At 34.7% G+C, this 13,202-nt stretch overlaps 1 protein-coding gene across 22 annotated transcripts in view; it reads right to left on the bottom strand.

The window, feature by feature from the left end:
* Positions 1-12,060: 12,060 nt before the first annotated feature.
* LOC114184829 (titin) overlaps positions 12,061-13,202 on the bottom strand; it is a 44,694-nt gene continuing 43,552 nt past the window's right edge. For 21 of the 22 annotated variants that reach the window (XM_028072144.1, XM_028072146.1, XM_028072145.1 and 18 more), the window contains 2 exons: positions 12,982-13,157; positions 12,061-12,823 (listed from right to left, as the gene is read on the bottom strand). In XM_028072144.1, the coding sequence (XP_027927945.1) occupies positions 12,320-12,823; positions 12,982-13,157 (680 nt within the window). In that variant the 3' untranslated portion in view covers positions 12,061-12,319. The remainder of the gene's footprint in view (positions 12,824-12,981; positions 13,158-13,202) is intronic. The other variant, XM_028072152.1, reaches the window with a different exon arrangement.

Genomic DNA, 13,202 nt, shown 5'->3' with positions numbered 1-13,202 from the left:
CATGCTTAGTCTTCTTAAGCATGTGCCTTCATCTTTGGTTGGGGTCAATCCTTCATCAAGAGGCGGTGGTTGCGAAAGGTGGTGATGAAAAGGCAGTTTAGGATATAGGTATTATGTTTACTATTTGTTATGAATCCTAAGTCTGTAATAACCTGTACAATATTTTTGTTTCTTTTAAATATGATGCATGCTCTGGATATTTGTTGTGTTGGTGATGACGATAGTATATTATATAGGAACACGCTTGTTGAATGCTATTGGTGTGGATCTGTTACGTATTCGGTATGTTGTTTCAGTAGGCCGTTTTATTTGAATAAGTAGTATTGGCGTTTGTAGATGTATTTGAGTCATTGTGCGTGTGTAAGTTATAAGTTATACTTAAGCGATTAAAAACATATAAAGGCTGTTCGACCCAAGCCGCTTACTTGTGGTAAGGGTGGGGAACTTAAGCGATTAAAAACATATAAAGGGTATTCAACCCAGGCTGCTTACTTGTGGTAAGGGTGGGGAACTTAAGCGATTAAAAACATATAAAGGGTGTTTGACCCAGGTCGCTTACTTGTGGTAGGGGTGGGGAACTTAAGCGATTAAAAACATATAAATGGTGTTTGACCCAGGCCGCTTACTTGTGGTAAGGGTTGGGAACTTAAGCGATTAAAAACATATAAAAGGTGTTCGACCCAGGCCATCTACTTGTGGTAAGGGTGGGGAACTTAAGCGATTTAAATCATATAAAGGGTGTTCAACCCAGACCGCTTACTTGTGGTAAGGGTGGGGAACTTGAGCGATGAAAAATTGGATCAAGAGTCAAACGTGTGATCAAGAACCCTTTGCTTTATTCATGAAATTTGGGGTGCTTCATTAAAATCTCCCTGGCCAAAACCCTACTTAGGGAAAAATGCCAGGTGAGAAAAAAGAGTACACCCAGGGTTACAAGTATTTGGTACAATAATCATTCTAACTAAAGTAAAATTTGAGATGAGATACATTCCACGTATTCGGTATCTCTTCTCCTGATAATTGTTCAAGCTTGTAAGCGCCACCTCCCGCATCATCACGTATTCGGTACGGGCCATCGCAATTGGCGAAGAATTTGCCATCCTTCTTTCTTAATCTATTGGCCATTCTCCAAACTAGGTCTCCTTTTACAAACGATCGCGGGCATAAGTTCGCGTTATATTTTCTGGCCGCTCTCTGCTTAGCTGCCAAGTTGTGGATTTGCGCCTTGTCTCTTAATTCGGGTAGGAGGTCGAGGTGGGTACACATATTTTGATGGTTCTAATCTGAGTCGTATAGTTCTTGGCATAGAGATGGTTTGCCAATTTCTACTAAAATAATGGCCTTTGCGTTGTATACTAGGCTAAAAGGGGATTCGTTCGTTGCTGATTAGGGGGTACACCTGTAGGCCCACAACACTTCTAATAAATCTTCTGGCCATCGGCCTTTGGCACTACCCAATCTTTTGCGCAGCTCCACTAGTATAACTTTGTTGGCTGCTTCAGCTTGGCCATTGGTCTACGGATGTTCGACAGAGCTGGTTACATGTTTGATGTCGAGGTCGGTGTAGAACTTAGACAGTTCTTTGTCTATGAACTATCGGCCATTGTCGGTTATGATCGTATGTGGGGTTTGGTTGGCTTAGATCCCCCCTATGAGTGGCGTGCTTCACCCATTGCTCATCTTTTATGCTTTCCATTTTAATGTTTCTTCTTTCATTTTGTTCTTTAAGTGTTGTTGAATTCGTGTGTGTGTTAACTTGAATCCAACTCTCTTCTTCCTTTCATGAGCTTGAGAAATGAACCTTCACATCTAGATAGCATGCTATCTTAATGTCCAGTGAGAATTTTCAAAAAGCTTTCTTAAACAACTTCACCATATTCATAACTCTAAAAGAAAACAAGATAATCCTTCATTATTTGGTATCTAGAGCCTAGGTTATCTTGAATATGGTGTTTTTCTTGTGCTAACCTCTGTTTTGGTGGCTTGTTTGGCTTGGAGACCTCTCGGCCTTGTGGTGTTCAAGATGGTGTGCACATAATTTTTCCACTTCACTTGAGGTTAAAGTATCCAAAAACTCTATCTCTTGATATATGTTGCTTGGTGAAGTGAAAACATGAAATTTTAGTGCTTATTTTTCCTTTGGTCGAGAGCTTACTAAGTGTTACCATGCAAAAAATTTTCTTCACATGTTGAAAGTCTTCTTAAAATGTTCCTAGCTACTTTTGAGTCTCTTGTCATATGCTTCTTTAAGTTTTCTTGTTCTTGTTTCTAAGTATTTGAGTTATTACATGAGATTTATGCCTTGTGTTGTTGTATGCTCCTTAAAATTGATTTTGACCTAATTTTTAAGGAACTAAGTGTTCAAGACACCCTAAAATATCCTTCTCATCATCTTAAGTACCTAGTTTTGAAAAGAAAAATTATTTTCAAGACAAAAAAATAGTTTGGCCGAGAGCTAAAGTTTTCCTTGGTGAATCCATTTGGCCATTTTTACTAGGTGTTATGCTACCAAATTTTATACTTGGATTTTGGGTGATATTGGCAAATTAGTTTCATGCTTTAACTTGGTTATGATCTTTCTTGGTGTATGCATAATTTGGGGTATAATCTTGGCTTGTTCAAATGCTTTCCATAGAGTCTTTAAAAGTGTTTTTCATTGCTTTAGTCTTGTTCAAGTTTTGTCTTTAAAACAAATTTCCTTAGAAGTTAAACTTTCTTGTTTTTGAGCTTTGCTTGCTTGTCTTTAAGTAATCTTTGTTTTGTCTTAGTTGTTTTCATTTCCTTGCTTTCCTAGAGTGTTGTGGTCGAGCCACTTGTTTTGCTTTTGTAAGGTTTTCATCTTTTTTTAAGGTGTTTTCACTTGTTTGGAAGGATTTTGAGTGCTAGCCTTACTTGTGTGCTTTGGGAGTGTGATAAAAAAACACTTGGGTGCTTGTGAAGACCACACTTGGTCTCGGGTTTGGCTTGTTTTATTATCTAACATCTTGCTTGTCTCGGTTTTTGGTGAGTTTTAGTGTAGGAACATGAATATGGATCCAATCTTGGAGGTAGAAGAGGAGGAGGAATCAGCCTCACCTTATTCCCCTCCCATGGTGGCTCCTATGGCCCAAGAAAGTGAACAAATCGCCAATGTCAACATCCTACGTGAGATGGAAGTGAGTAGAAGGGAAACTTTTGATCAATTAAGGGCGGATAGGAGACAAAGTGAGATCTTCCTATAAGAGCACATCCAAAGACTTGAGCTTAGAGAAGATGAGAGGAGAAGGAGGAGGTCCTCTTCCTAGGACTCTAGCCATTGTGGAAGAAGAAGAAGGCATGGCCATGATGGTGGTGGGAAGCGCAATCAACTCCCACAAAGACAATCTCCACCAATCAAGATTCCAAAGTTCAAGCGAGAGAATAATCCAAACCTCTACATTGAATAGGAGCAAAAAGTGGACAAAATATTTAATATTCATTTAGTTAGTGATCAAGAGCAAGTAGACTTAGTAGTTTTAGAATTTGAGGATTATGCCATGACATGGTGGCATCAATTGTGTATGGACAATATTAACCAAGAGCCATCCGCGGCCTCTTGGATGGACATTAAGACTTTGATGCGCGCTAGATTTGTTCCTTCCTACTATAGGAGGGAGACTCTTTTGAAGCTCCAAAGGCTTCAACAAGGGTCCATGTGTGTGAATGAATATTTTAAAATGATGGAGTCCATGCTTCTCAAAGTAGGACACCAATTTGAAAGTGAAGAAGAAAAGCTAGCTAGATTAGTGAGTGGTCTTAGAAGAGAAGTTCAATATGTAGTTGAGTTGTATGAGTACTCTACTCTTGACAAAATTTTACACTTGGCCTTAAAAGTTAAAAGTCAATTGAAAAAGAAACAAGAGGCCAAGAGGAGTACTCCTTACAATGGCTACTACTCTAGGACTTGGAAAGGAAAAGAAAGAAAGGATGAGAAACCTCCTTCCAAAGACCACCCACCTAGGGCCAATTCGTCTAGAACCTCCCATGAAAGTGCAAAATCTTCCCAAGGTTCAAGAACTAGTTCCATAAAATGTTTTAAGTGTTTGGGCTATGGTCGCATTGCTTCAAATTGCCCAACAAAAAGGAACATGATCTTGAACCCTAAAGGAGAGGTTGAAAGTGAACATTCTTCTCCCCCCTCCCCAAAACGTTCTTCCTCCCACACTTCTTCCCAATCTTCAAGTGAGGATGAAATCAAACTTAGTGAAGGAGGTTTGTTAGTGGTTAGGCGCATGCTAGGCCAAGTGCCTAAGGAATTTGAAAACCAAAAGAGAAAATATTTTTCACTCAAGGTGCCAAATCAACAACAAAACTTGCTCCCTCATAATTGATAGTGGAAGTTGTGTTAATGTGGCTTGTTATATTAGAAATAGGTGAAAGGTAACAAATTTATATTAGAAAAATTATGATAAAGAGTAGAAAAATTGATTCTTTTTTCAAGAGGAATGCTTGTTATAAAGATGAAAATAATGCATCTACATCTAAACTTAAGAAACTCACAATAATCCAAAAATTGAAGAAAATGAAAAACAACTATCTAAAGTTCCTAGAGTTACATACAATGAATTTGAAAATGCTTTAGAACATGATCCAGGGAAACGTCATCAAATTTGGCAATATCCACTAAATCAAATTGATGATGTATGAAGGACTTATCTAAAATGGGGTTCATATCAAATGTATCTAGAAAATTAAATGTTGTCTAGTAAAGATGGTTATCCAAGAAGATTTCAATACACATGGTTTAGCTTATTTCCTTCCTGGTTAGAGTATTCAGTATTCGCCATTAAAAGATGTTGCATATTGTTTACCATACTATCTTTTTAGTTTCATATTTTTTGGGATTCTATTATTATATGTGCTTGTTTTGAATAGAGAAAATGATGTGAGGAAATAATTTTATTTTAATATAGAAAAAATAATTTATATATTAAAAAAATAAGTTGACCCCTAAAATTTTAATCCAAGTTCTACCACTCCACACACTCATGCATCTCACAAACACATATCTCTCACCAACCCATGCATGCAACAGTCACACACATTCTTTTTCTCACAGCAGCCCACACAATACTAATACACGTTGCACCATGCACCCACTCACTGCATTAAACTTCACAATCACAACCACTCACTCAAGCACCTCATAGTCACTCACTCACACACCATTCACGTACCATACTCACCCATTAAAACACATGCATTGTCTTCTCCACTCACAGAAGCACAAAATGCACTGCACTCCCTTTCATGTTACTCTTTCACACATCACTCAGACACACGCATCTCACAGCAAATACAAGCATCTCACAGCGAACACACGCATGCACCCATGCCACCCTTTCCTAACTCACACACTTACTAACTGTAAGCTAAACCACACTCATTAACGCTCTCACTAACTCACGTATTCTCTCCAAAACGCAATGACGCACACATCCATGCAGCTTATCCACATCTGCATCTTATACAAGGTTGGCTCAAGGGTAAAGCGAGTAATGTAGTCGCTTTAGGCCTCAAGGATAAAAAGGCCTCAAAAATATTTATTTACTACTAATATTTCTCTATTAAATTAATTATAAAATTATGTTTGAGAAAAAAGGCCTCAAATTTTTTTTAGTACTAATTAATATACCTCTATTAAACTAATTATTAAATTTGTTTAAGATAAAAAAAGGCCTCAAAAGAATATTTTATTACTAATATGGCTCTATTAAATTAATTATAAATTTATGTTTAATTAAATTATTATTAGTGTATGTTGATTTTTATTGGTAGTAAAAATGATAATTAATGAGTTAAAACATTTTTTTAGTAAATTATAATTTTGTTTACAAGAAAGAGAATGATTAGCTATCTTTATTCTCTTATAATCAATTTGGATTTTATTTCCTTTTTATCTCTCTACATCCTTTTTACTTCTATTTCTTCTAATAGTCATATTTCTAGGGTTTTAACAATTACATCCCTTACATCTCTTGAATCTCATGTTGTCCGTGTGTACCAATTTTTTCATCCTCATTTATAGTTAGTATGTTTTTTTTTCTATTTGTGTTGTTAGTTTTATTCTGTTTTGGATTTGTATAAGAACTAAAAATGTGTTTCTTTTGCCTAATTTTTTTTCGGTACTTTTAGATTTACAGATTTTGAGAGTTTCTTTTTTTTTTGCATATATCTTGAGGAGAAACTGAATTTTTTTACAAAACTATTAATTAGACTATGGTTTAGTCTTTTGGTGGATAATAGATTAATTGGAGCATAATTCAAAGTTAAGTTTTCTTTAGAAAGATAATTCAAGTTTAGGAAAAAACAAGACTTACTATTGAGTTTAAAAGAGAATATTTTTGTTTAATTTTTTTGTTAATGATTAATCTTAAAATAAAAAACTTTGCAAGTTTATGAAAAAGTTGAGGTTTAAAAACAAAAAGAGACTTGAAACTTCAAGATACCACAGGTTTATTATCGAATTTATTTTCTTGACAACCAAAACCCGGTTTTCTTGTTTTAATCATTCATTTTATATATTTATTTTTAGTAGTGTTTTATATATTATCCTTTTTTATTTCATATAAAAATATATAGATATGTCAACTAGAAATTTTGAATGAGACTATTCAAAAGTTCAAAGGAAAAGAAAAATTAATAATTTAATTGCATAACAAAAAAGAGCTATGAACAAAAAGAGCAAATGTCTTGTGTATTACTATGTGTAGATATTTCATTTGAAAGAAAAATGATTAAATGTTTAAAAATCCTTAAAACGTGATAATTTGTTAGATATTGATGGATTTGATTTAAGTTCATAATTAAATATTTAAGGAAAATTATAGGTTTGAAAAATGATAAACCAATTGACATTTTTAATTATATAAAAAATAATATTTTTTGTCCAAATGCATATATCATTATGTTAATAATCTTAGTATCAGTTATTTCAGCAGTAAGGGGTTTCTCAAATCTAAAAATAATAAAAATTTATTTAAAATCAACAATATCTCACAAAAGATTAAACCAATTAGTTCTATTATCTATTACAAAAAATATTAAATGAAATTAATTATGACAATTTAATAAATAATTTCATATAAAAAAATTAAATAAAAAACCTCATTTTTTAAATTTATATTATTTTTGAACCCCGTAATCTTATATACTACCTTTTCTTTCTCACTCACTCACGTGCATCTCAATCTTCTCACTAAAATCTCTTCGTACACTCATCAACGCACTCTCTTCACTCACGTGTGCCCTTCACTTAGACTCTTCTGAAGTGTTCCCCCAACCGAGATTCATGCACCTAATAATGTAATAAATGTAATAACTGACCTAACAGAAGGGAGCGTGTCGTTGCAATTAGCTTCTGGTGGATTTTTCTAAAGGAAAGGAGACAAAGAATCGAGAGACCGAAGAAAGGTAGAGAGAAGAGAAGGAGTGGTCGGACATCACGTCAACGGAGGTTTCGTTTACTCATCCTTGTTAGATTCATATTGAATTTTCTCACACTTTTGTGCATTGTCCTTCGTATTCTTGCTTGTTTCGTGTATGCAACTGTTCGTGTTTATATGTTGTTTAGCATTTTCCTCATATTACGTCAATTAATTTTTTTTTGCTCAAGAATCATAAATTGCTGAAGAAGTAAAACGCATTACAAAGAGAGTATGTTATTGATAGTTGATAGTTAGAGGTTCATTGCGCTTTTGGAAATTCGGAAGGTAACCATGTGTCCATGGTAATGAATTTGGGTTGCTGGGGAGTATATTCATCAATGTTAAAAGTGCTAATGACTTTTTGCCAAGGTAATGAATTTTTGGAAATTTGCGGAGGATCGAGAGTGGTAAGAGGTGGAAGTGGTGTGAGTAGAATCACAATAAACAACGAATAATAATCGATGTTGATCGTCGCCGGCATAATTTACAATGGTGGCAGCGTAGGGTATGGGTTTTGACAGAAGAAATGATGTTGGGTGTGCTAAGGTTAAGCGTTTTAGTTTTTAGGTTCTGAGTGTGTTTAATGTTAGGTTTTTTAGCGTTTTAAAAATAAAAATAAAAGAAAACTAATAATTAAATAATAGTCATAATTAAAATAAAATAAATACTACAAATTTTAAATGAAAGAAAAAGGGCGATTTTGTTACAAATTAAATTAATTTTTTTATAACAATATTGAAAATTGTTAATTATATCATGTTAAGTCTGGGAATTATTTGATAATTAAAATTTTCATTTTTACAAAATTTAAAAAGTTTCAATCATCATATCTAGTTCCGGGCTTGATGGTACATTTTTATCATGATGAGTCTTGAATTCACTTGATAAATAAAATATGACAATTTGAAATTCTAAAATATATTAATTAAATCAAGGTTTCATTTTAAATAGTTTGTTTTTATAAAGAGAATTATATTATTTTGATAAATATTCGTCTCGTATTCGTACCCATATCTGTGTGGGTATCTATTATGCGGGTATTCACATATTTTGTTAAAATTCACGGATATTCACGGGTACCTGCAGGTATTTACAAAAGAAAAATTAATATTTAACAACATATTTTAATCATAAATTTAAATAAAAAATACAATGTATAACATTCATAAATTTTGTGAAAATAACCCATTTAAATAGTGTTGAAGTATAATTTACAAAGAAATGAAGATTTTTTTTAAAACCAATTGATAAAAAATAACCCATTCAAAATCAATGTGTTAATGTTTTAATCATATTTTTTTTATTTTTTATTTTAATTTAGATTAGAGTATTACGGGTACGGGTACTAATAATATGATACCTATACTCTCCCCGTTAACATGCGGGTATTAAAAATATCCATAGTCGTTACCTGCGAGTATCCCTTTTTTACCCGTTGCGGGTTTTATCCGCGAGTATGAATTTTTTTGACATCCCTATGTAGTAGCAAGGTCAAACACCTTGTCGAGCCTAAATATAAAAATTTAAAAATATTTTCTTTATTTATGTTTGCATATTTTGTTTGATTTTTGGAAAAAACAAATATTTTAAAATTACATTAATTTTGCTCACTTAATTAAGGAGGACCGTCCATCTTAGGACAAAGGTGAGAGTGCTCAACCACAACTAACTAGCTAGGGTTTCAACCTTACCACACTTCTCACGATTAAGTTTATACTTCCGTTAAGGTTTAAATTTCCAACTGCCTTTCTTCCTCTATAAAAGGCGGGCGAATCTTTGTAAACAACAACTTTAATGAATAGAGTAAAGAATTTTCCCTTTCTGATATCTCACCTTCTAGTTGAGGGTTTTACCTCCTAGGTTTTTGAAACCGAGAGTTTCCAACTAGAATGTGAGAGTGTTTCGTGTATTTTCGCTGCTAATCAAGGATTACACCTTCTCTTGAATCTTCCGTTGCGTAAATCTGAGGGATATGAAGTCTTTTTCGTAGATTTTGTCAAGTCACCATGAAGTTTCCGTCATCATTATTAATAGTAGAAGAATGTAAGGCCCACTTATTACTTCTGCCCCAAGGTTTAAAGGTTGCCCTAATTAGTTGGGCCAAAAGGTTGGCCCATAGGGTGCCAAGGCCCTAAAGCAACCTAACCCCTCTCATTTCAGCTCACTTGTCAAAAATCAGTACTCTCACACCCCTCTTTCCTCTCCACAAAACCTCTGCTAGGGTTTGGATCTCCGCCATCTTCAAGCTAGCTCGGTCTCGTTCTCTAAGTCACGTAAATTGCTCTTTGCTCATATTAGTTCTTCTCCAGTCACATTTTTGTAATCCCAATTAGGGTTTCGTGGTAACCATGCTCCTATTCTGTTTCACCATTTGTTTTCATCTTTTTGACCTGTCCTTAGAACTGTTGTGCTCAATGTTTGCGTATCAAAGTTTTCTGCTAGCTCTTTCTAGGTAAGGGAAGTTAGGGTTTTCATATTTTGGTTGTGTGTTGGTTGTTTTACCTCTGTTTTGTGATTAATGTGCCTGGATGATGCTTGGGTTTAATGAATATGAATTGAATATTGTTTGAAGTATGTGTGTTGCTACTGTTACGTGAAACAGGAGAGGCGAACTGCTATTTTCGCCCAAGCGAGCTCATCTCGCCTAAGCGAGAGTAGCAAAAACTCGCCTAGGAGTTCTGCGTGAGTACTCGCTTAGGCGAGTAAATTCAATTTTGAGCAAAAGACCATCTCGCTTAGGCGAGATGGCCTCGCCTAAGAGAGCGCTCGCAAAATCTTCCAAGGCCTCTGTCGCGGTCTTGCCTAAGCGAGAGCCTACAGCTTGAGCGAGGGCACTCCTCTCGCCTGAGCGAGGGCTCCTGACTTGAGCGAGAATCGCTGCAGGCCACACTGTTTTCACCCCTAATTGTTACAAATTGTAAGATTGGATGGTTTACTCTATTTAAAGTATGAGGCATGTGAATATGTATGAAATTTCTAGTGTTATGGATTGGAATTGATAAGTTGACATAATATTGGCATGTGGCATGTGTGGTATGGTTGATTACAAAAGTGAAATGGAATTGGTATGAGCACGAATGTAATTTTGATGAATGGAACATGTTATTGGTGTGGTTAGGGCATAATTCCACGATAGTTTCGTGGTGGTGCCTCATTGGTTAGGGCGAAATTCCATGAGCCTCTAGGTGAGACCTCATGGTGGTGCCTCAGTTGGTCGGGACGTAATTCTATGATCCCTGTTAGTTGGAGTTCATGGTGGTGCCCCATTTATATAATTTAGTAAGGATTCAAGGTAAGGATTGCATCCTGACACTCTAAAGAGTCAGTTAGTCTCACGTAGAGCTCACGTAGAGCGTACTGACTTGAGTGGTGAGAGTAGCAGGATGCCTGAAACACTTTAAGGACTAACCTTGTGTGTGGGGGAAAGAAACACTTTAACAATTAGCTCGATATAGTAGGAAAGGCCACCATAAGTGCAAGGAATCCGACTAATTATATGTATCCAAATGAGTCACATCTTGAGTCTTAGTGTATTGTTTGCAAGTCATAACATGATTGGTTGACGTATGCATCTTGGACTGTGAAATTGTATGTACCTTTATGATAAACCATTTTCTGCTTTATCTTACTCTTTGTTTGTTTGATTGTTATGTGTGTGGTATTCTCTCTTTGCGATGATCATCAATTTATTGATGGGAGCATATGCGAGAACTACTCGTGGTCAACAGGACAATAGTGATTCCGCTGCTTAGTCTCTCTGGGTTGGATTCCAGCTTTCTTTTAGGGTCGTGACCCATGTATCATTCTGTTTTTGAGTATTAATCGTTTACTGTCGATCTTTGTACCTTGTTTTGTATTGGCATCTTGGTGTGCCTTGGTTTCCTCTGAGTATTTTTGGATAACTATATGGAGTGACGTTAATACTCTAAAGCTTCGCTCATTATATTATATTGTGTGATGTTTTAATTTAATTAAGTTTAATTATTAAATAGGACATCAAATTTGATGACATTAAATTTTATTATTTAATTATTTTAATGGTATTATTATGTTAAAATTATTTTATTATTTTTTATATACATTAAAAAATTATAAATTATAATTGTATAATATTTATGAATACTTTTATCTTTTATATAAAAATAACACTACATTAATAATAATTAACATTAAAATTAATTTAATATCATAATTAATTATAAAATTTTATAAAATTCAAAACTTATTATTCGCTATTAAATAACTATATTTAAACTGTAAGTAGGAATGTATAATTCTATTTAAATAGTATATTAACCACGAAAAACACGCGCACCAACACAGCTCTCTATTATTTCCTGTTGACCCACCATTGATTCGTTGAAAGGTACAGGTGGCGGTGTTTGAGTCAGGTATGTTCTTTATTCCTTCTATGGCAAAATTTTCTCACTTTTCCATTTGGTTCTGGTGAAAACAAAGTTAAGAACTGCAATTTCGTCAGTTTGCTCTGTTCTTTCGATGTTTTGGTAGTGTCTAATGATTCTTATCAGGTGTCCCTTTGGTAGTGCTTTCTCATTTTTCTTCTCTTCAAAATGTTGTTTCCACAACCTACTTTACCCTTTCCTTCTGTTCTCAATTACCAACTATTTGTGCCCATGTTTTGAAATAAATGCTAAATCCATATAATACATTACACCGATTTGGAAGGATAGCAGATCCTCCGTAAGATCAAATTTCAAAACCAATGACAAACCAAACAATACATCAATGAAACAAATCAATCCAATTATTCAAACATAAGAAATAAACCCTCTAAAATTCCCAAACATGTGTATATTCTATTTTCAACAACAGCATGTAGTTGTGTAATGAGCCCTTATTTTTATTTTTTATTTTTACGATGGCGGTGTCTTGGGGCGTGAAGACTTGCCCGTAATGACTTTCTTCACTTTGGAAATTGAGTGCTTCACCTTTGATCCTACACCTGACAGAATGCCGTGAGATTTTTTGTGCAAAACTTTGGTGCTAGTGTCTTGAGAGTCTTTGGATATGACACCAACACTAGATGATGGGCTTATTTTTTCGAATTCTTCTCCTGCTTTATCTTCTTTTGTGTTGTCCGATAAACCAGTTTCGGCCTCTTGAGTTTCCAGTTTCCCCGTGTCTATTTGTTTTGTGATATCTATGGATACAGATTCAGAGACACCTCCAAGTTTTGCAACTTCATGTTCCTTTCCAAGTTCTTTAGTATCACTACTTGGACTTATTTCTGCAGTCTCCAGTTCTTCTAAATTTGGATTCTTTTTAATGGTCTTCTGGTTATTTGCTTCAGATTGGACTTCGACCTTCTCGTCATTTTCCACAGAGGTGTTGCCTGGCCCCTTTTTTAAATCACATGCCTAATTTAACATAAAATTGCATCAGAACTCAAAGATATTTGTACGTTGGGAAGATGAATACTTGGTTTTCTAGATAAACATTAAATTAAGATGTGCAAGTCTGACATGCAATGTGGTATATATCAATATCTAGTTTAATTTGTTAAGTGAAGTCAAACCTCTTGAACTTCCATGTTCCTTACAAAATCATTTTCTGGTCTCTGCTCCTCTTTGGTATTGATCACTGAGGTTTGAACATCCTTTTGTATTTTTTCTTGAATGCTTTCATCAACTATCCAAATTCTTACAGATGGTATCGTAGATAAAACTGAGATGGCTTTAGTCACAGGTTCATCTGTCATTATACAAGTAAGATGTTAAACGCAATCTACTACCTGAG

The sequence above is a fragment of the Vigna unguiculata genome, chromosome 5 (assembly GCF_004118075.2).
Source record: "Vigna unguiculata cultivar IT97K-499-35 chromosome 5, ASM411807v1, whole genome shotgun sequence".
Taxonomy (NCBI): domain Eukaryota; kingdom Viridiplantae; phylum Streptophyta; class Magnoliopsida; order Fabales; family Fabaceae; genus Vigna; species Vigna unguiculata.
Note: the sequence above shows the minus strand (reverse complement) of the source record. Positions and strands in the feature narration are given on the sequence as shown.